This window comes from Rhinoderma darwinii, chromosome 2, assembly GCF_050947455.1.
Source record: "Rhinoderma darwinii isolate aRhiDar2 chromosome 2, aRhiDar2.hap1, whole genome shotgun sequence".
Classification (NCBI taxonomy): Eukaryota; Metazoa; Chordata; class Amphibia; order Anura; family Rhinodermatidae; genus Rhinoderma; species Rhinoderma darwinii.
The window spans coordinates 167,673,687-167,694,882 of record NC_134688.1 but is presented as its reverse complement, the minus strand read 5'-3'; the positions used below and the strand labels follow the sequence as shown (position 1 = coordinate 167,694,882).

Genomic DNA, 21,196 nt, shown 5'->3' with positions numbered 1-21,196 from the left:
ACCAAAGATAAAGTTACTATATTACTTACAGCGTATAATATAACTTAAGATAATGCATGGAAGGCAGGATTACTCTCCTGGTATTAATATTTACAAAATGTTTTTCTTTTTTAATATTAGGCATTTCTTTGGTAACTCTAGTAGTTCCTGTTGCAATTGGAATATTTGTAAACTATAAATGGCCCAAACAGGCGAAGATAATATTAAAGGTATGAAAAAAAAAAGTTTTTTAAAATTGATGCACATACACCGCATTTTGGAAAATCAATTCTACATGAGCCCACATACTTTGCTAGAACAAAACATCCTTTGGGCCATGTTCAGACGTGGCCGAATTTTTATGCTGCAAATGTTGGTGCAGATTCGGGGCAGTTACGCAACGAATCTGCAGCAACATTTGCATATTTGACAGGTAATTCAGACGTTGCAGATATCACAGTGGACTTGCCACAGATTTCAGTTTTTGCATTGCAAATGCTGAAATCCGCAGTGAAATTCCGCTTCTTCTCTGCAACGTCATGAGCATGCTACGGAGGGAAATTCTGCACCGCAGCCTGATTTCCGCATAGTTATTTTCTGCAATGTCTGAACTAACTTTCCTAAAAATGTATAGAAAACAAATGTAAAAAACGGCTGCTGCAGAATTCCACTGCAGACTGTCCGCAGCGGAATTCAACAGCAATTCCGCCACGTGTGAATGTGCCCTAAGGCTAGATTCAAACAAAGTGTTTTTGTGGGGATTTTAACAGCGGTTTTTGTATGCGTTTTTCAGTGCGGCCAAATAAAGTCTATAGTGAAATTTAAAATGCAACTGGGTTTTGTTTTTTGGCATTTTTGAGGCAATTTTTTGGTCAGTGGTGTTTTCTTCCAAAAGCATCATGTTTTGGGTGTGGTGTTTTTCAGGCTTTTTCCCAAAGACTTCGAAAAGGCCATAAAAAAAGCCATAAAGGCCATAAAAAAAATTATGAAATGACACTAAATGAAAAACCCCACCAAAAACGTCACTAATAACACCATAAAAACGCATTTTACATTTTAATAATGCTGACATTTTTAGAAGCGTTTTTTTGATGCAGTTTAAAGTGGCAAAAAAAATCTGTGTGTGAAGCAGGCCTAAGAGGCCTGCTTTCACATGTGCCTTTTGATGCAGTTTTTTTATGCAGTTTTTGAAGCCACAACCAGGAGTGGATTCAAAATGAGAAGAAAAATTGAAATTTTCCTATATACTTTCAATTTCTTTATGATCCACACCTGGCATTGGGTTAAAAAACTGCATAAAAAACTTCTTCAAAATGGCACCTGTGAAATCATATTGAAAGAAGCACCCACACTGCGTGCAGGTGCTCCAACTGAGTGAAGGGGTCCATTAGCTGTTTCCAGCGGGATCAAAATGTGACCAGCATAGAACTACACTGGCTAGGATCTCTTACCTTAACATTTTATGCTTGTGGGATAAGCTTTTATATGGACGTGCAGCCATACTGGATCATACGCACGGTTAAGCTAAAGTTGAGGTCAATAACTAGAATCAAGGAGAGATATTAAAAAAAAAGACATAATGACAAGGAAAATACAGCAATAATATAGGAGGGACAGAGTGACAGGACCTGCTCCTCAGCCACTGATTGGGACCCAATCACTCGAAATGTTCTTGTCTACAGATACTGCTTTTCCGAGGATAAGACTGTAGAGTACACCCAGATCTTAGGTAAAGAAGGAATTACAGGTCTACAAAAGGGAAGTAAAAACTAACAAGTCAGGGCACCTACAGCAAAGAGACACAAAAGGGCAGGATAGGCAAGACAAAGCCCAAGACAAGCAGAGGTCAGGTTCACACAAAAAATCAAGGCTTTAAATTCAGGTTCAGTATAGAAAACAAAGTATGAAGCGAAGTATAAGGCACAAGAGGAAGGTTTGAGATACAGGATTTTCAAGAGGAAACTTTAAGGGTGAGTAAAGTTGGTTACTCATTAAGCCAGACAAGATACAAAGAGCACAGGAGAAGGGTTGTGTCCCAGCAGATGTCAGATCATCCATAACAATAAATCGCAAGCTCAAAATACAGAAACACACTATCAATATAAATAAGCCATGGAATATGATGGGCAGGGGCGTAGCTAAAGGCTCATGGGCCCGGGTGCAAGAATTCAGCTTGGGCCCCCCTACCCCTCCCCAGCACCACCATCATCATCAGACCCCTGCGCGCTCCTATGCCCAGACGCCTTGCCCAACAGCCCCCATAGCATAATGCCCCCACACAGTATAATGCCCCATAATGTATAATGCCCCCCATAACAGCCCCATACCGTATAATGCTAACCATATCAGCCCCCCATACAGTATAATGCCCCCCCACAATATCAGCCCCCCCATACAGTATAATGCCCCCATATGTGCATAATTACTTACCTATCCCCGTTCCCACGTCGAGTGGAGGATCCTTCGCCTCCTCCGGTGTGTGCTATGAGTGACTCAGCGCAGGCAGGCGCGATGATGTCGCTACATCCCGCCTGCCTGCGTCGAGCCGCTCAGGGCACAGGGAATGCTAGATCAAGGAGATGTCAGCTCCTTGCTCCAGCATTGATTGGAACCGGGACCTCGGTGAGTGACTCACGAACCCACAGGGGGACGCGACCCACAGTGTAGGGATGTCCCGATACCAAAATTTGGACTTCGATACCGATACTTCGTTTACTTTGCCAACAGTAATAAAATAAAAAAAAGTTATTTCGTTTTCTAATGTGAGGCACGAGGTGTGATGATGAATTTTGAATGTGCCCCACATTAATAGTAATTAACCCCATCATGTTTCTCAGTCATAATGGGTTAATATGTAAGGTACATGATGGGGTTAATTACTATTAATGTGAGGCACATGGAGGTTAAATTCATCATCGCACCTTGTGCCTCACAATTAGGCCCCATGCACACGACCGTAAATAACCTCCATTTTTGCGGACCGCAATTGCGGTTTGCAAAAATGGACCCATTCACTTTCATTGAGCGCGGACACATTTCCGTAGAGCTACGGATGGGTGACCGTGCCGTAGAAATGTTCCGAAAATTATGGAACATGTCCGTACATTTGCATTTTGCGGGCCGTGCTCCCAAATTTTGTATGGGAGCACGGCCCGAAAATGCGGGTGGCAGTCGGCGGCCGTAATTGCGGGCACGGTCGTGTGAATGGGGCCTAAGTGATAGAAAGCAATTTTTATTTTATTTTTTTACAGAGTACACATCATAAATGATGCATAAAAATAGTTATGCAGGTTATTACGGCCGCGCCAATACCGATTATGTGTATGTTTTATGTATTGAGACTTATTTTAATGTTTATGGTAAAAAAGGTGTATGTGTATTTTTTTTATTTAACATTACTTTGTTTTTACTTTATTTTTAAACTTCAATGTACTGGCATATAGCTATATGCCAGTACATTAGCCTGTGTACTGATAGTACACAGGCAGTTGTTAGGACATACCTCAGTATGCCCTAACAACAGGAAATATGGTAAGACAGCCCTGGGTTCCTTCAATAGACCCTGGGCTGTATGGCCATATATGGTATGTCCCTTAATCGCGTCACAGGAATTCCCTGTGACGCGATCCAAGGGGCTTCCCCCCTTCTCATTTTCCCCTGAATGCTGCAGTCAGCTTTGATCGCAGCATTCAGGAGAATAGCGGCGGAGATGAGAGGTTTCTCTGATCTCCTCCATTATAGAGCCGGGCTGCGACTGTGTAATACAGCCATTGCCCCGCTCCTGACAGGAAGTGCGTGCGTGGTCAGCATGAGGAGGTGCGGCCGGCACTGCACTAATGAGCGGCGGTTCAGGCACTGAGGACAGAACATGGGGGTGTTTTGTAGTGCGCCCGCCATGTTCTGTCTTCAGTGCGGCAGATCATTAGTGCAGCGCCAGCCGCATCGCATCATCCTGACGGCACACACATGTCAGGACTCAGGAGCGGGGCAGTGACTGTATTACACAGCCGCAGCCCCGCTCTCATAGTCATGTGTTACTATACTGTATTGTGTTGTATTGTGCAGTTTGCGGTGGAGGAGGGGGGGCTGTGATTTAACGCCCCCCCTCTCCACCGCAAACAACACAATACATTACAAGGCATCACAACACAATACATTACATTACAATACATAACATTACAACACAATACATTACATTACACTGCAGCTTACCTGGAGTCCTCCGCACCGACTCTTCTGCTCGGTCTGGAAGCCGTGTCACGTGACAACACGGTCACATGGTACACTAAGTGTGCCATGTGACCGTAGCCAGGAATTGCCGGCTTCACGGCACAAAAGATTGTTAGGAAACATGCTGTATGGCAACGGGGGCCCGTGGGCCCCCCAGGCTTAGGGGCCCGGTCGCAACTGCGACCGCTGCGACCCCTATAGCTACGCCAATGATGATGGGTTACAGCTTTTCTGCAGCCTTAGGCTTTATTCAGGCGAACGTGAAAAAGGTCCATGCAACGCGCGTTGCACGGACCTATATGTGTCTATGGGGCCGTGCAGACATGTCCGTGATTTTTGCTCAGCGTGAGTCCGACATGTCCGTTCTTTGGGCGTTGAAGTCAATGGGTGCGTGAAAACCACGCATGCCGCACAGAAGCACTTCCGTGCGAACTGCGTGATTCGCGCAAGAGCTGTCAAAAGGATGAATGTAAACAGAAAAGCACCACATGCTTTTCTATTTACAAACATCCAAACGGAGTGTCTTTGAGAAGAGCGAACCCGGACAACCGAACCGAACTTCACCGGGTTCGGCCGAACCCGGCAAAAAAATTTCCGGTACGCGACGTCCGGATATAGTCACTGTCCAGGGTGCAGAAAGAGTTAAACTGGTTCATCACCCTGGACAGTGACTTCCGATCCCAATATACATGAACGAGTAAAAAAAAAAAAAAGGTCTGACTTACCGATGACTCCTGGCTTCTTCCTCCAGTCTGACCTCCCGGGATGACAATTCAGTCCAAGTGACAGCTGCAGCCAATCACAGGCCAAGCACAGGCTGCAGCAGTCACATGGACTGCGGCGTCATCCAGGGAGGTGGGGCCAGATATCAAGAGAGGCGCGTCACCAAGGACGCGTCACCAAGGCAACGGCCGGGAAGTTCTCGGTAAGTACGAACCTCTTTTTTTTTTTAAACAGGTTGCTAGATATGGTGATCTGAATTCACTGTCGAGGGTGCTGAAAGAGTTACTGCCGATCAGTTAACTCTTTCAGCACCCTGGACAGTGACTGACGTCGGCTAGAATCATCTCTATGATGGCGTCTGCGCGAAAATCACGCAGCCGCGCATCATACACGGATGACACACGGAGCTGGCAAGTGATTTTTGCGCGCGCAAAACGCCGCGTTTTTGCGTCCGCAAAAACGCCACGTTCGTGTGAATCCAGCCTTAGATCGTCAATTTGTATAAATAGCTCCTACTTTCCCTTGGGTAGCCACATTTTTCATCCAAAAAACTGTCCAGGTTAATACGCACAAAAAGGGGTATAGTTTTGGGGCATGGCTTCACGTCGATGAAGTTGTAAGTGGAGAGGTATTGCGAAGGACCCCCGGCCACATGTATTCCAGACTGTAAATTATCAAAATCACTGACAAAATAAGCCATATTTTAAGTGGTATTCTGGGCACTGGATAAGTGATAACTGTTAGTTTAGTGAGGTCCAACCACTGGGACCCCCTCTGATCATCAGAATGGCAGTCCAAGGCGTTTTGTGCCCCACAGCCGCAAGCTCGCTGCCAGGAGGCATTATATGGAGCTGAGGACGGGCATGCCCCCTTCGTTCAAAGTCTATGGCACTGATGGAAGCTGCGCAGGAGCAGGAAATGCAGTGCTGGGGGTCTTCATTATATGTCACTAGTAGCACAGCTGCTCATTCACTGTCCTGAAAATGATTTATAGGGGTCCTGGTTCCAAAATGACGATAAGGTAGAAAATTCACAGGAAATTTCTTGTTAACTCCCGTTGGATAGAATGTATGAACTATGGTATAGACAGATTCCTAACAGAGACAAACATTAGTGTCCTCCTCTGCTTTATAACCTTCCCCCACAAGGGTTAACAAAAAATCATATTTCATTTCTCTATTACTTAAGGCCCTATTACATGGGCCAATGATCGAGCAAACGAGTGTTCACACGAATCCACTTAATGAGAGATGTTTTTGTTGTGTAGGTGGGATCAATAACAGGAGGCCTTCTTATCGTTACCATAGCTGTGGTTGGAGGAGTACTGTACAAAGGATCCTGGGTTATCGATCCAAAATTGTGGGTTGTAGGAACTATATTTCCAGCTTTAGGATTCGTAATAGGCTTTATCCTAGCAGTGATGGCCAATTTATCATGGTCCAGGTATGTATGTTTTCTAAGAATTTCTTCTTGATGTATAATAGATAGAAGTGGGCATTGCATTATGTAATACTTGTCTTGTAAAAATTTATGCTGAACAGTGATTTTAAGACAGTGATCGGCGTGATCTTCCTTTACTAGTTCTGCTCATACTGTAATTTCTTTTTATGAGTGTCCTTGAGATCAGTGGAAGGTAGTAAACGGTAAAGAATTTATATGGACGACAATTGTTTTTAAAGTTCCCACTGTTCTGTTAAAGTTAATGGTACAAAACACATAGAAATCATAGTTTCTACCACTTATGCCAAAATTTTAACATGTAACATTTGAATAGTTGTAGCACAAGGGGAAAAAATTATAAGAAGAAAAATAAAACTGTTGGTTTTGTTGTTCATGTTAGAAAATGAAAGATCTGGTAAGTTGCTATGGAAAACTTATCCAATTTCCTTTACGCTAGTTTACAGAAATAAGCCTATTGTACTTCAATTATGTATTACTTGTGCCTCATTCAAAAATAATAATAATGTATTTAGGTGTCGCACGGTGGCGCTGGAGACTGGAATGCAGAACACGCAGCTATGTTCTACTATTGTACAACTCTCATTTACACCTCAGCAGCTGGGATTGATCTTTACTTTCCCATTGATATACAGTATTTTCCAAATCCTGATTGCCATCATTTTTCTAATAGGTAAGTCCACCTGGTTTTTATTTTAATTTTTTTATTGTTTTTACAGCAATAAGATGAGAAACAAGTCGAAATGGAAAATGACCGCTACACCTACAATATTTCCCTAAGATCATCCGCTATTAGCAATCTGATGGATTATTCAAAATGTGATTGTGTCATAAAACAGGTGCACTTTAACCCCTTAATGACCTGCTACATTTTTCTGTTTTTGCCTCTCTGCCTTTCAGCAGCCATAACTTTTTTATTTTTTCATTGACGTAGCGGTATGAGGCCTTGTTTTATGCGAGAGAAATAGTATTTTTTTACCCCCGCAGTTTGGGGATAAAATAATTTTTTTTTACAGCGTGAATGTAGGAAAAAGCGATTCTCTGCATTGTTATTACACTACCATAAGGAGAAGACTTCATGAGAGCAAATACAGAGGGTTCACCACAAGGTGCAAACCATTAATCAGCCTCAAAAATAGAAAGGCCAGATTAGACTTCGCCAAACAACATCTAAAGAAGCCAGCCCAGTTCTGGAACAGCATTCTTTGCCCAGATGAAACTAAGATCAACCTGTACCAGAATGATGGGAGGAAGAATGTATGGCGAAGGCTTGGAACTACTCATGATCCAAAGCACACCACATCCTCTGTAAAACATGGTGGAGGCAGTGTGATGGCATGGGCATGCATGGCTGCCAAAGGCACTGGGTCACTAGTGTTTATTGATGATGTGACTGAAGACAGAAGCAGCCGGATGACTTCTGAAGTGTTCAGGGATATACTTTCTGCTCAGATTCAACTAAATGCAGCAAGGTTGATTGGACGTCGCTTCACAGCACAGATGGACAATGACCCACAATATACTGCAAAAGCAACCCAGGAGTTTTTTTTTTGTTTTTTTTAAATTCTTTATTTTGATGACCAAGAAGATCCATTTTGTAACATATGGGGTACAGATGACAAAATACAAAAAAAATTACGGAGATAATAGAAATGCAGCATACACATACATATCCACTGGTATTATGTAAGCAATCATTCCCATATAGGGAGATATACTGAGTAGAAGCAGGCCTCCACCGCGGAGGTCTGATTCAAATGTCCACACTGAAGGACAAAGAGAGGAAGAACAGACATTTAGAGAAGATCGAGAAGGGGAGGTAAGGTCAGGAGAGAATATGCAGGGGGGGGCCTCCAAGACATCCCTCAGGACAAGAACGCTAATCAGGTTGCCTAGATAAATGTGGCTCCTTTATAATGTTTTCGTAGGAGTCTGAGTCCTGAAAAACAGTCCATGGTGTCCAAGTTTGGCAGAACTTGGTGTGTGAGTCATGAATGACGGAGGTCAAGTCCTCCATATGCATAAGGTCGTTGACCTGTGAAACCCAGAGGGAGAGTGTAGGAGGAGCGGAATCTTTCCATCGTAATGGGATACAATGCCGTGCTGCAATCACTAAAAAGTGAAGCAGGGAGCGCTTATATACATTCACCGGGATGTCGCAGGGATGGAGAAGGAAGAGGGCCTCGTCCAATGTTGTCTGTGCCCGTGACCTCAATTATCACCCGCTTGATGCCTTCCCAGAATGGGATAAGAAGGGTGCATGACCAAAAGGTGTGGAGGAGGGTACCATTTTCTCGCCCACATCTCCAGCACAAAGGGGATGCTGTAGGGAAGATATGGTGTAACCGGGCTGGTGTCCTATACCAGCGAGATAGCAATTTGAAGCCCGCTTCTTGATATAGGGAGCTAATGGAGGTTTTGTGGGCCATAGTGAGAATACGTTTGCTTTGAGTGAGAGAGAAGGAGATATCCAGGTCAGCCTCCCATTTAGAAAGATAGGAGGGGAGAGGTAGGTCAGGGGGGTCTATAAGAAGTTTGTACATTGTGGACAATATGTGCCTAGCCAAGTCAGAGCCAGCACATAGGTCCTCCAGAGGAGTCCTGTCCTTGTGGTAGGATGCAGGAGGTGAAATAGAAGAGCAAAAGTGTCGGAGTTGAAGGGATCGCCAATGTCCTAATGGGGGAGGTCTGGGACATGAGCCATCTCCGAAACAGAAAGCCACGCCGTGTCGTTCAGAAACTGAGCTGCTCAAAACCACCCCGAGGCCTGCCATGAATGAAAGACTGGGTCAGTCATACCGGTGGGAAAAGAGGGGTTGCCCAAGATAGGATACATTGGGGAATGTAACGGGAGGAATGAGGTTCTTACTGAAGTAAGGGAGCAGCACAGTAGTGTTGGGCCAATAGTGGGGTGATGACGTAGATGTTTGAGTTGGCTACGGTGTAGCCAAGGGACAACCATCAGGGGCATAGAGGAGAAACTCTGCTCCAGGCCCACCGAAGGTTTAAAAACCAGTCAACTACCCGAGAAAGATGAGATGCAATATAATAAGATCGGACATCCGGAAGTGCCAACCCTCCAGATTCTCTAGACCGACCAAGAAGTGTGCGTGAGAGTCGAGGAGTTTTACCACACCAAATGAAGGAAATCTGGAGAGAATTGACCGCTTTAAAGAATTGCATAGGAACAGCTATGGGATGGGTCTGGAAAACATAAAGGATTCTTGGAAGCACGTTCATTTTGAAGATAGTGCACCGGCCCATCCATGTAAAAGTACCTTTAAACCACCTGGTACAGTCCGCCTTAATATCAGCAAGGAGGGGAGGGAAGTTCAGTTGGAAAACATCCTTCAGGTCTGGGGAGATGCGGACACCAAGGTATTTCAAAGCTACCGGATTCCACTTAAAACTAAAAGAATGTTTCAAGGTCGAGAGGAGGTGGGGAGGAAGGGAAATGTTCAGTGCTTCTGATTTAGAAAAGTTTATCTTAAAGTTAGATAGTTTGGAAAAGCGCTGAAATTCCCGCATGAGATTGGGAAGGGAGACGGTCGGGTTAGTCAAGAAGAAGAGTAGATCATCAGCATATGCCGCTACCTTGCTAACTGTGGCCTCCGTCTCCAAACCCGTAATGTCAGGATTAGCACGAACATGCCGGAGAAATGGCTCCAAAGTCAGCACAAAGATCAAGGGGGACAGGGGGTACCCCTGCCTGGTGCCATTATGAATGGAGAAACCCTCCGAAAGGATTCCGTTCACACGGACTCTGGCAGACGGGCATGAATATAGAGACATTATCCAGCCCATCATGTGGGATCGGAGGCCAAGACGGAGAAGGGTTTCTTCCATAAAAGTCCAATTGACTCTGTCAAACGCTTTTTCAGCGTCTGTAGACAGGAGCATAAGGGGTGTATTGGATATCTTAGCTTTGTGTATAAGGTTGATGGCTTTAGTCCCGTGCTTCTCTGCCTACCATGAAACCCGTCTGATCCGCGTGTATCCCAGGAGTTTTTTAAGGCAAAGAAGTGGAATATTCTGCAATGCTCAAGTCAATCACCAGATCTCAACCCAATCGAGCATGCACTTTTCTCTAAATCACCTATGAATTGCTGTCTAAATCTGACTATTTAATTATATTGGAAATATGCTACGAACAAATGCTAAAATCAATTATGTATGATTTTTCTATACATATATGCACTATAATAAACATGTCAGGAGAGGGGGTAGATTATTTACAAATCCAGTAACTCACAGGTGACAACGTCTCAGATGCTAGTAGTTTTGTTTTCCTCTTTTCTTCTCCATCCGGTCCAGAGCTCATGACGACTTCTCCTGGCCATTACCCATTTCTGCAGCCCCTACATATAATATCACCATGCACTGCGCCCCTGAATATAATTGTGTCACACACTGTAAAGTAAAGCACCACTTACAGTGCCCCCTGTAGACAGCGCGACACACACCCCTATAGATAGCGCCAACCCCCATGTAGATAGCACCACACACACCCCCTGTAGATAGCGCCACATGCACACACCCCTGTAGATAGCATCACACAGCCCCCTATAGAGCTACAAAGCCCCCTATAGAGCCACGCAGCACTCCCTTGTATATAGCGCCACAGAGCGCTGCCTTCCTTATATCTAGTGCCACCCAGCGCTCCCCCCCTTGTATATAGTGCTACACAGCATCGTTACACTGCAGCCCTGGGATGATGTTTTATCCCATGTGAAGCATGCAGTCTGTGATTGGTTGCAGCGGTCACATGGGATGAAACGTCATCCCAGGAGGCTGGCCCGGATGAAGAAACAGAATTCTGGGCAAGTACAAGATTTTTATTTTTTCTAAATTGCGTTTTTACATAACATCTGCTATCTGTTGCGGGTTTTACGTCCCCATTCAATTAAATGGGGAAAACCCGAAACAAATAGGCAGCGTTTACGCAAATACAATTGACATGCTGCATATTAAAAAAACGCACTGCAGGTTAATATCTGAGCTTTTTTTTTCCCACTTATTTACGCAGCATGTGGATGAGAATTGTTCACATCTAATCTACTCTGCTGCTACTGTATTAGGGCTTGTCCACACTTAACGGAATTGCTGCGTATTTGCAACCCGGAAAATACGCAGAATACGGTAGCAGCAAAGTGAGTGTGATTTAACAAATCTCATCCAGACGCTAGGTAAAAAATCTGATCAGAAATTTTGTCCTGCGGTGCTTATTTTTCGTGCTGAAGCATGTCAATTCCTATTGCGCTTTTCAGAGGAGATGTCATCATCTCCCAGCAGTGAGAAAAACGCAGCAAAATATGCACCATTTTATGTAGCAAAAATGCAGGAAATTGTGCTTTTTTTTTCTGAGAGTTTCTGCGGAATTTCTGCAGATATATATATATATACACATAGTATATATACATACACACGCTATATATAGACATACATACACACATACACACACTATATATACATACACACACACTATATATATATATATATATATATATATATACATACACACACACACACACACACACACATGTACACATCAGACACACATGAATACGCACATTATACACATATAAAGTACACATTGTAAACACACATGCACTTACCTTTTATGTAGGATATTTGTGAAGGGCATTCAGCAGGTTGATGGGGTGGGAGCCTTCACTCAGCGTTTCTCCTGCTCACAGTCCGACACAGAGACCGCCGACAATCTCCCCTCCCTCACGTCCCAACTGGTAACAGCAGCAGCAGGAGGAGAGGTGTGTAGAGCAGCGAAGTGGGGCTGGAGGGGGAGCTTCTAAAGCAGCACAGGGAGTTTTAACCGCAGCACAGACCACGGCTGCTAATAGCTGGGAGTCGGACAGAAGCTCACCTCATGCCAGGTGCGGCCCTGGCACCGGGGCCCCCTCTGGTGCTTGCGACGCCGCCGGGCATGAGGGGGTCCGTGCGGTCATGTGCCACTGATTGCAGCGTACTATTTCCTGTAAAACTGACAGGCACCTAGGTCATACCTCAGGCACAGCTTAGCAGGCATCCACTAAGGGCAGACCTGGGGGCCTTTGTTAGGCCCCCGGCTACCATAGAATCCATTGGCACCCTGTGATTGCAATTGCAGGGTGCCGATGGGATGAGAGGGAGCACCCTCCCTCCAAAACCACTTGGAAGCGGCGCTCGCTCTTGAGCGCCGTATCTAAGGGGTTAAACTGGTGAGATTGATCCCGCCAGTTAGTGCAGGTGTCCGGCTGTCTTTAGACCGCCCGACAACCACTTTAGCCGGCACAGGACACCCATGGCGGACTTATGTCAGAGCGCAGGGAAAAGTTGGCGCTCTGTCATAAGTACCCTTAACGGCCGCCGTGAAAAGGCGTATTGACAGTAGTTAAGGGGTTAATTGGACAGAACATAACTTTGTGGGACAGGTTTTGTCTTTTTAACATCATATCAAATCGACTGAAGAACATATATTATTTTTGTGTATTCATTTTTTACTCTATTTGGACCTACCCTGAATAATATCTCCTAATTGAATGAGACATTCCCAGAGTTATATGCGTTCTATGGTTAATTTATATGCTTTTTACTCCTAGGTTACCAAATCTATAAAAAGATATGTGGCAAAAAACTTGAAGTGGAAGACGCACCTGTGTCCCCATATGCACTGGAAAACGAGGGATTTGATCTTCGTGAAAAGCCAAATCTTGACGACAAGCCAAAGAACTGAGACTCAGCAATATAAATCAAGATGAAATATACCTGATACTTCATGGCTAATAACCGATCAGAACACAAGGACTTATTCAGAACGTGGAACAGACTTGGTTGCTTAAAGAAATGACATTATTCAGCTGTGTGGGGGATCTACTGTAGATATCGCACTATCAAGAAAATTGAGAAACCGTAAAAACGAAACTGCTTAGTACTTATGTAATACACATGGATCCTTAGGCTAAGTCTAGAAACGGGAGAAAGATTCCACTGTGGATTTAGCTGAAAATCCACAGCTTTCCATAGCAAAATCTGCAAGCGATACAAGCTGATTTCAGCCTTTGCATTGCAAAGGGTGAAATATGCGCCTTTTCCGCAACAAAACTAGCATGCAGCGGATTTGAAAACCTGCAGTATGTTACTATTTACGTGCAAAATTTTTGTGCTTTGTGTGAATGCAGTTTTAAAAATCCTGTTTAGGGAATGTTCACACGGCCAAATTTCAGACGTATACGAGGCGTATTATGCCTCGTTTTACGTCTGAAAATACGGCTCCAATACGTCGGCAAACATCTGCCCATTCATTTGAATGGGTTTGCCGACGTACTGTGCAGACGACCTGTTATTTACGCGTCGTCGTTTGACAGCTGTCAAACGACGACGCGTAAAAATACAGCCTCGTCAAAAGAAGTGCAGGACACTTCTTTGGACGTTTTTGGAGCTGTTTTCTCATAGACTCCAATGAAAACAGCTCCAAAAACGGACGTAAAAAACGCCGCGAAAACGGCGCGAAAAACGCCGCGAAAAATGCGAGTTGGTAAAAAAACGTCTGAAAAGCAGGGTCTGTTTTCCCTTGAAAACAGCTCTGGATTTTCAGACGTTTTTGTTGACTACATGTGAACATACCCTAACATGTATTGAACTGTAAATTGACATGGATTTGTGATGTGGAATCTTCACGGAAAATCTGTGTCAATTTTGAAGTGTCTGAACTCACCCTAAGGCTACATTCAGATGAGCGTAGCTAACCTCTGACGTGAAAAACTGCAGTTTTTCACATCCAAGGTTCACCCGTGCGAGACACATTGTCAAGGATCCCCCATAGACTAGAGTCTATGGAGAGATGCGTGACACGCAGGAAAATAGGACATGAAACACCGGTCGTGCGAACGGCCCCATTGAAATACACGAGTCAGTGACGAGATACACGCGTGTCTGAATGAGCCCTTTGGCTTCCCTATATAACAATGAAGATAACAAGGTGACTTATTATCATGGGTAATATTTTAATGGGATAGTGGCTATAGAAAATTCTAAATATTTGTATAGTGGAAAAACTATCCTGTCTCCCATTCCATTTATAGGATAATACATAACTTTAAAGCCCTAATAATCCAGGCAAGGTGAATTTTCACTACTAAAGCCTACAGGATCACAAACTTCAATACTCGCTGCTAGGATATTCAAACTCTGTCCCCATAGAATACAGTAGGTTCGCTGCTCCTAATGATCAATCTGGGTCTGCTCTATTGTATATTGTGATGCAAATGTTTAATGCATTACACTACGCAGATGGCAGAGAGATTTATTCAAGGAAGACTTCCCCATCTGAAATAAAAAGTGTGCGCTATATATTTTTTTCATTTATATATGTAGCAGAGCTCAGCATGTCATTAAGCACAGCTTACTTTGGCGTCTTACCTCATTTTTTCAGGTAAATGTACTGGTTTATCTTAAAGGGAGTCTGTCACCAGAACTTCGTTTTGAACTAGCAGTATGCGAATACAGTTCGTGCTACAGCGGCGATCCTATTGTTTATACTGCACATGCACCGACTAAGATGCAGGAACGCACACTACACTACAGGGCCAGGCATGAACTAGCCGAGTACGCTGCCCGGCCCATGTCAATCACATCCAGCAGGGAGGGACGGGGGGGGTTGAATAGAGCAATGACGCACTAGCATTTTGGTGCAACGGAGGCGCCCTCGTTGCACTGAAACGCTAATTTGCATAAGCTTAATAAGTGTGTTTTTAATGCAAAGCAGGCTCCTGGGGAACAAGGAAAACACATTTGAAATCAGGTTAGCATGAAGTAGATTAGCATACTGGTAGTTCAAAACAAAGTTCTGGTGACAGACTCCCTTTAAATTTAGTATATCATCACGATGTAATAGATTGTAAATTCAGGTCTGCTACATCTGTAACTACTATCTGTAGAGACCATTTTCTGTTACACATATTAGTACATAAAAAAAAAGGTATGTTCCGGTGCTTACAATGTTTTAGGTACGTGAAAACCTATTCGGTTAGGAGGCATTTACCACCACAAATTGTGCAACTACTTTCGCAATAAAAAAAAAAAACCGATCAAAGAACAAGCTAGACTCTTTAAAGTAACACACTGCATTTAAGAGGGATCAATTTTTGAAAGGCCACTTTCACACAGCAGTATTTAGGTCAGTATATTGCATCAGTATTTGGAAGCCCTAAGGGCCTGTTCACATCACTGTTCATTTCCGTTCCGGGGTTCCGTCGGGTGAACCCCGCAACGGAAAGTGAAACGGACAGCACCGCTTCCGTTTCAATCACCATTGATCTCAATGGTGACGGAAACATCGCTAATGCTTTCCGTTCGTCACCATTCCGGCTGGTTTCCGGTTTTCCGACGGAATCAATAGCATTAGCGATGTTTCCGCCACCATTGAGATCAATGGTGACTGAAACCGAAGCTGTACTGTCAGTTTCACTTTCCGTTGCGGGGTTTACCCGACGGAACCCTCCGACGGAACACCGGAACGGAAATGAACAGTGATGTGAACAGGCCCTAAACCAGGATTGAATCTATAACAAGGGAGATAAGTTTATCTTCCATTTCTGGTATTGGCCTCCAAATACCGATGCAAAATACAGACTAATTTACCGCCATATAAAAGTGGCCTTAGGCTGGGTTCACATTGCGTCTTTGTTTGGATTTTAGCATGCATTTTTTGTTTTGACTGATTAACTCCCATTGAGAGACATGGGAGTTGATAAACCAGAACAAGAAACCACAAGCTAAAAACGCAGTGTGAACCCACGCTAATACTTATACCATTTGGTTACAAAATTATTCAACATCATGGAGCATTTAGTAAGCACCACTAAAATATCAGAGCACGCGGGTTCCCTATCTTACTGTACTGATCTAGACCCCAATGTCTCTCCTCCAGCAGCAAAGTGTCACGAGACTAGCGCTTTTGGGGAATTTTATTAGACCGTACATTTACCAGAAAGCCCCTTTAGAGGTTTTTAGAACATTTGAAACATTAACCAGCGAACAAAAGTAGAATACAAATCATATTTCTGAAATAAACGTTTGTTCCGCTCAATCTTTACAGGAAACATAAATAACTTGGATATAGCTTGTTGTAAACATTTATTGCTGAATTCTCATGTAAATAGTTTTATATTGTGTCATATACCTGCATCTGTGCTGCTAGAAAGTGGTAACAGGTTACGTAAAGGGAAGGAAGAAAAAAAATAAAAAATATATATTTACTAATGTTTGCTATTCTTAAAAAAAATAAATAAAAGAAAATGAACAAGCGTCTGTTTCGCTAAAAAAGCTAGATGACAGTGTCGCAGTAAAAGAGCATCATCCATACAGTAAGAGCCTGCCGCAGAGCAGCCGTTCAACTACAGTCTGTAGAGACTAGTTATAGAAACATCCGGCCTTCCTTCTTGTATATTAGGGTATGTTCACACGGCGGGGGTCCGTAACGGCTGAAATTACGGGGATGTTTCAGCCTGAAAACATCCCCGTAATTTCAGCCGTACCGGCATGTGCAGGCGCTTGAACGCCGCGTCAATTACGGCCGTAATTAGCGCTGCTATTCATTGGAGTCAATGAATAGCGGCTCCAATTACGGCCAAAGAAGTGACAGGTCACTTCTTTGACGCGGGCGTCTATTTGCGCGCCGTCATTTGACAGCGGCGCGTAAATATACGCCTCGTGTGAACAGACAAACGTCTGCCCATTGCTTTCAATGGGCAGATGTTTGTCAGCGCTATTGAGGCGCTATTTTCGGGCGTAATTCGGGGCAAAAACGCCCGATTTACGTCCGTATATAGGCCGTGTGAACATACCCTTATATATATATTTTATCATGTGGAGTGTTTTCCTTATTCCCCCAAGATGAAATCCCTTCCCACTTTTAGTGCATACAAGTGAATGGTGTTTTCAAGTCATTTAACCATTGCAGAAAATAAAAAAATCTGTGCAGATCTTAACAATACAAAAAGTGTGAAATCCACAAAAATATAGTACAGATTTCAGCGTGGATTTGCTGCAGATTTTTGTACAGGGAAACCCTCTGATGTAATTATTCTCTAAAAAATAAAAAGAGGCCTGTTGTATCTGTATGTTTTGCCTCTCCTATGAGTTAGGGTATGTGCACACACACTAATTACGTCCGTAATTGACGGACGTATTTCGGCCGCAAGTCCCGGACCGAACTCAGTGCAGGGAGCCGGGCTCCTAGCATCATAGTTATGTACGATGCTAGGAGTCCCTGCCTCGCTGCAGGACAACTGTCCCGTACTGAAAACATGATTACAGTACGGGACAGTTGTCCTGCAGCGAGGCAGGGACTCCTAGCATCGTACATAAGTATGATGCTAGGAGCCCGGCTCCCTGCACTGTGTTCGGTCCGGGACTTGCGGCCGAAATACGTCCGTCAATTACGGACGTAATTAGTGTGTGTGCACATACCCTTATCTGTTGTGGAGTAATTTAAAGAGGCTGTCACCAGATTATCAAATCCCTATCTCCTATTGCATGGGATCGGCGCTGCAATGTAGATAACAGTAACGTGTTGTTTTTTTTTAAAACGATCATTTTTGGCCAAGTTATGAGCAATTTTATATTTATGCAAATGAGCTTTTAAATGGACAACTGGGCGTGTTTTCTTTTATTTCCAACTGGGCGTGTATTCTGTGTGTACATCTGGGCGTGTTTATTTGTTTTACTAGCTGGGCGTTGTGAATAGAAGTGTATGATGCTGACGAATCAGCATCATCCACTTCTCTTCGTTACCACCCAGCTTCTGGCAGTGCACAGAAACACAGTGTGTCCTCGCTCGTCCCACGCGATGAAGTTCCTGTGGGAGGAAGTGACGTCACAGCGTGATCTCGCGAGAACACGCTGTGTGTCTGTGCACTACCAGAAGCTGGGTGGTAACGATGAGAAGTGGATGATGCTGATTCGTCAGCATCATACACTTCTATTCACAACGTCCAGCTAGCAAAACAAGTAAACACGCCCAGATGTTACAAACACAATACACGCCCAGTTGGAAATAAGAGAAAACACTCCGTTGTCCATTAGAAAGGCTCATTTGCATAAATATAAAATTGCTCATAACTTGGCCAAAAATAATCGTTTTAAAAAAACAAACTTTACTGTTATCTACATTGCAGCGCCGATCACATGCAATAGGAGATAGGGATTTGATAATCTGGTGACAGAGCCTCTTTAACCCCTTAATGACCGGGCATGTTTGTACCTTAATGACCAAGCCAGATTTGTCAAACCTGGTATGTCTGACTGTATCAGAGAATAACTCTGTGAAAGTTTTGAATATCCAAGTAATTCTGACATTGTTTTTTCGTCACATGTTGTACTTAATTTTAGTGGTAAAAGTAGACTGATACGATTTGCGGAAATTAATAAAAAAATAGAAAAATGGAAGACATTTTGTAAAAATTACCATTTTCCCCTATTTTTAACTGCAATATGTCACATATGTACACACATACTGTACAATTTTTTTAATTAAATATATATTTCTATCTCTTTACTCTATTTTGGCAGCACTTTTAAAAAAATAAAATAAATTTTCAGCAATTTAGAGGACTTACAAATTGAATAAGAATTTTATAAATTTTGAAGTACTTTTTGTTTTCCTGCACCAAGCCAGGTTTTCAGAGGCTCATAGGTCTCAGAGTGATGGAAACCCCCACAAATGACCCCATTTGGAAAACTAGACCCCTTAAGGTATTTACCTAATGGTATAGTAAGTATTTTGACCCCACAGTTTTTTGCTAAATTTAATACATAGCAGGTGAAAAATAAAAAAAATTCACTTTTTTTCATAAAAGTATCAGTTTGAAGACCAATTTCTTTGTAAAGCGACCATGAGAATGAAGAAACACACCACAAAATCTATCACCCTGTTTCTCCTGTTTTCAAAAATACCCACATTGTGGCCCTAATGCGCTGCCTGGACACACGGCAGAACCCAAAAGGAAGGGAGCACCCGGAGGCTTTCAGGACTCCTATTTTGCTTGAAAATGTTTTAGGCCCCACTGTACATTTGGAGAGGCTTTGAGCTGCCAGAACGATAGAAACTCCCCATAAACGACCCCATTTAGAAAACTAGAACCCATAACGTAATTATTTAGGTGTATAGTAAGTGTTTTGACCCCACAGTTCTTTGCTAAATGTAATGCATATCAGGTGAAAAAAAAAAAAAATTCACTTTTTTTCATAAAAGTATCAGTTTGAAGACCAATTTCTTTGTAAAGCGACCATGAGAATGAAGAAACACACCACAAAATCTATCACCCTGTTTCTCCTGTTTTCAAAAATACCCACATTGTGGCCCTAATGCGCTGCCTGGACACACGGCAGGACCCAAAAGGAAGGGAGCACCCGGAGGCTTTCAGGACTCCTATTTTGCTTGAAAATGTTTTAGGCCCCACTGTACATTTGGAGAGGCTTTGAGCTGCCAGAACGATAGAAACTCCCCATAAACGACCCCATTTAGAAAACTAGAACCCATAACGTAATTATTTAGGTGTATAGTAAGTGTTTTGACCCCACAGTTCTTTGCTAAATTTAATGCATATCAGGTGAAAAAAAAAAATAATTCACTTTTTTCATAAAAGTATTAGTTTGAAGACCGATTTCTTTGTAAAGCGAACATGAAAATGAAAAAACACACCCCAAAATCTATCACCCTCTTTCTCCTGTTTTCAAAAATACCCACATTGTGGCCCTAATGCGCTGCCTGGACACACGGCAGGACCCAAAAGGAAGGGAACACCCGGAGGCTTTCAGGACTCATATTGTGCTTGAAAATGTTTTAGGCCCCACTGTACATTTGGAGAGGTTTTGAGCTGCGAGAACGATAGAAACTCCCCATAAACGACCCCATTTAGAAAACTAGACCCCATAAGGTATTTATTTAGGGGTATAGTAATTATTTTGACCCCACAGTTCTTTGCTAAATTTAATGCATATCAGGTGAAAAAAATAATAATTTCACTTTTTTCATAAAAGTATTTGTTTGAAGACCGATTTCTTTGTAAAGCGAACATGAAAATGAAGAAACACACCCCAAAATCTATCACCCTCTTTCTCCTGTTTTCGAAAATACCCACATTATGGCCCTAATGCGTTGTTTGGACACACGGCAGGGCCCCAAAGGAAGGGAACACCCGGAGGCTTTCAGGACTCATATTTTGCTTGAAAATGTTCTAGGCCCCACTGTACATTTGGAGAAGCTTTGAGCTGCCAGAACGATAGAAACTCCCCATAAACGACCCCATTTCGAAAACTAGACCCCTTAAGGTATTTATCTAGGGGTATAGTTAGCATTTTGACCACACAGGTTTTTCGCTAAATATATTGGAATTAGTCTGTAAAAATTAAAATGTTCTTTTTTTCTGAAACAACATAGAAATTTTTATTATTTACAAGGAATAACGAAGAAAATGCACCCCAACATTTGTAAAGCAATGTCTCCCGATTACGACAATACCCCATATGTGGTAATAAACTGCTGTTTGGACCCACAGCAGGGCTCAGATGGGAAGGAGCGCCATTTGGATTTACGATTTTGCTGGAATGGTTTTCGGTGCCATGTCGCATTTGCAATGCACTGGAGGGACCAAAACAGGGGAAACCCCCCCCAAAAGTGACCCCATTTTGCAAAAAACTTCAAGGAATTTTTCAAGGGGTATAGTGAGCATTTACACCCCACGGGTCTTTTGCAGAGTTTATTGGAAATAGGGCGCAAAAATTAATATCAACATTTTTTCCACTAAAA

The 21,196-nt window shown here is 43.1% G+C and overlaps 1 protein-coding gene across 1 annotated transcript in view; it reads left to right on the top strand.

Annotated features, from left to right (window-relative positions):
• LOC142741767 (ileal sodium/bile acid cotransporter-like) overlaps nucleotides 1-13,120 on the top strand; it is a 32,536-nt gene extending 19,416 nt beyond the window's left edge. Inside the window, exons 3-6 of the mRNA XM_075851101.1 lie at nucleotides 121-209; nucleotides 6,200-6,375; nucleotides 6,906-7,063; nucleotides 12,987-13,120. Of these exons, the coding sequence (XP_075707216.1) occupies nucleotides 121-209; nucleotides 6,200-6,375; nucleotides 6,906-7,063; nucleotides 12,987-13,120 (557 nt within the window). The remainder of the gene's footprint in view (nucleotides 1-120; nucleotides 210-6,199; nucleotides 6,376-6,905; nucleotides 7,064-12,986) is intronic.
• The last annotated feature ends 8,076 nt before the right edge of the window (nucleotides 13,121-21,196 follow it).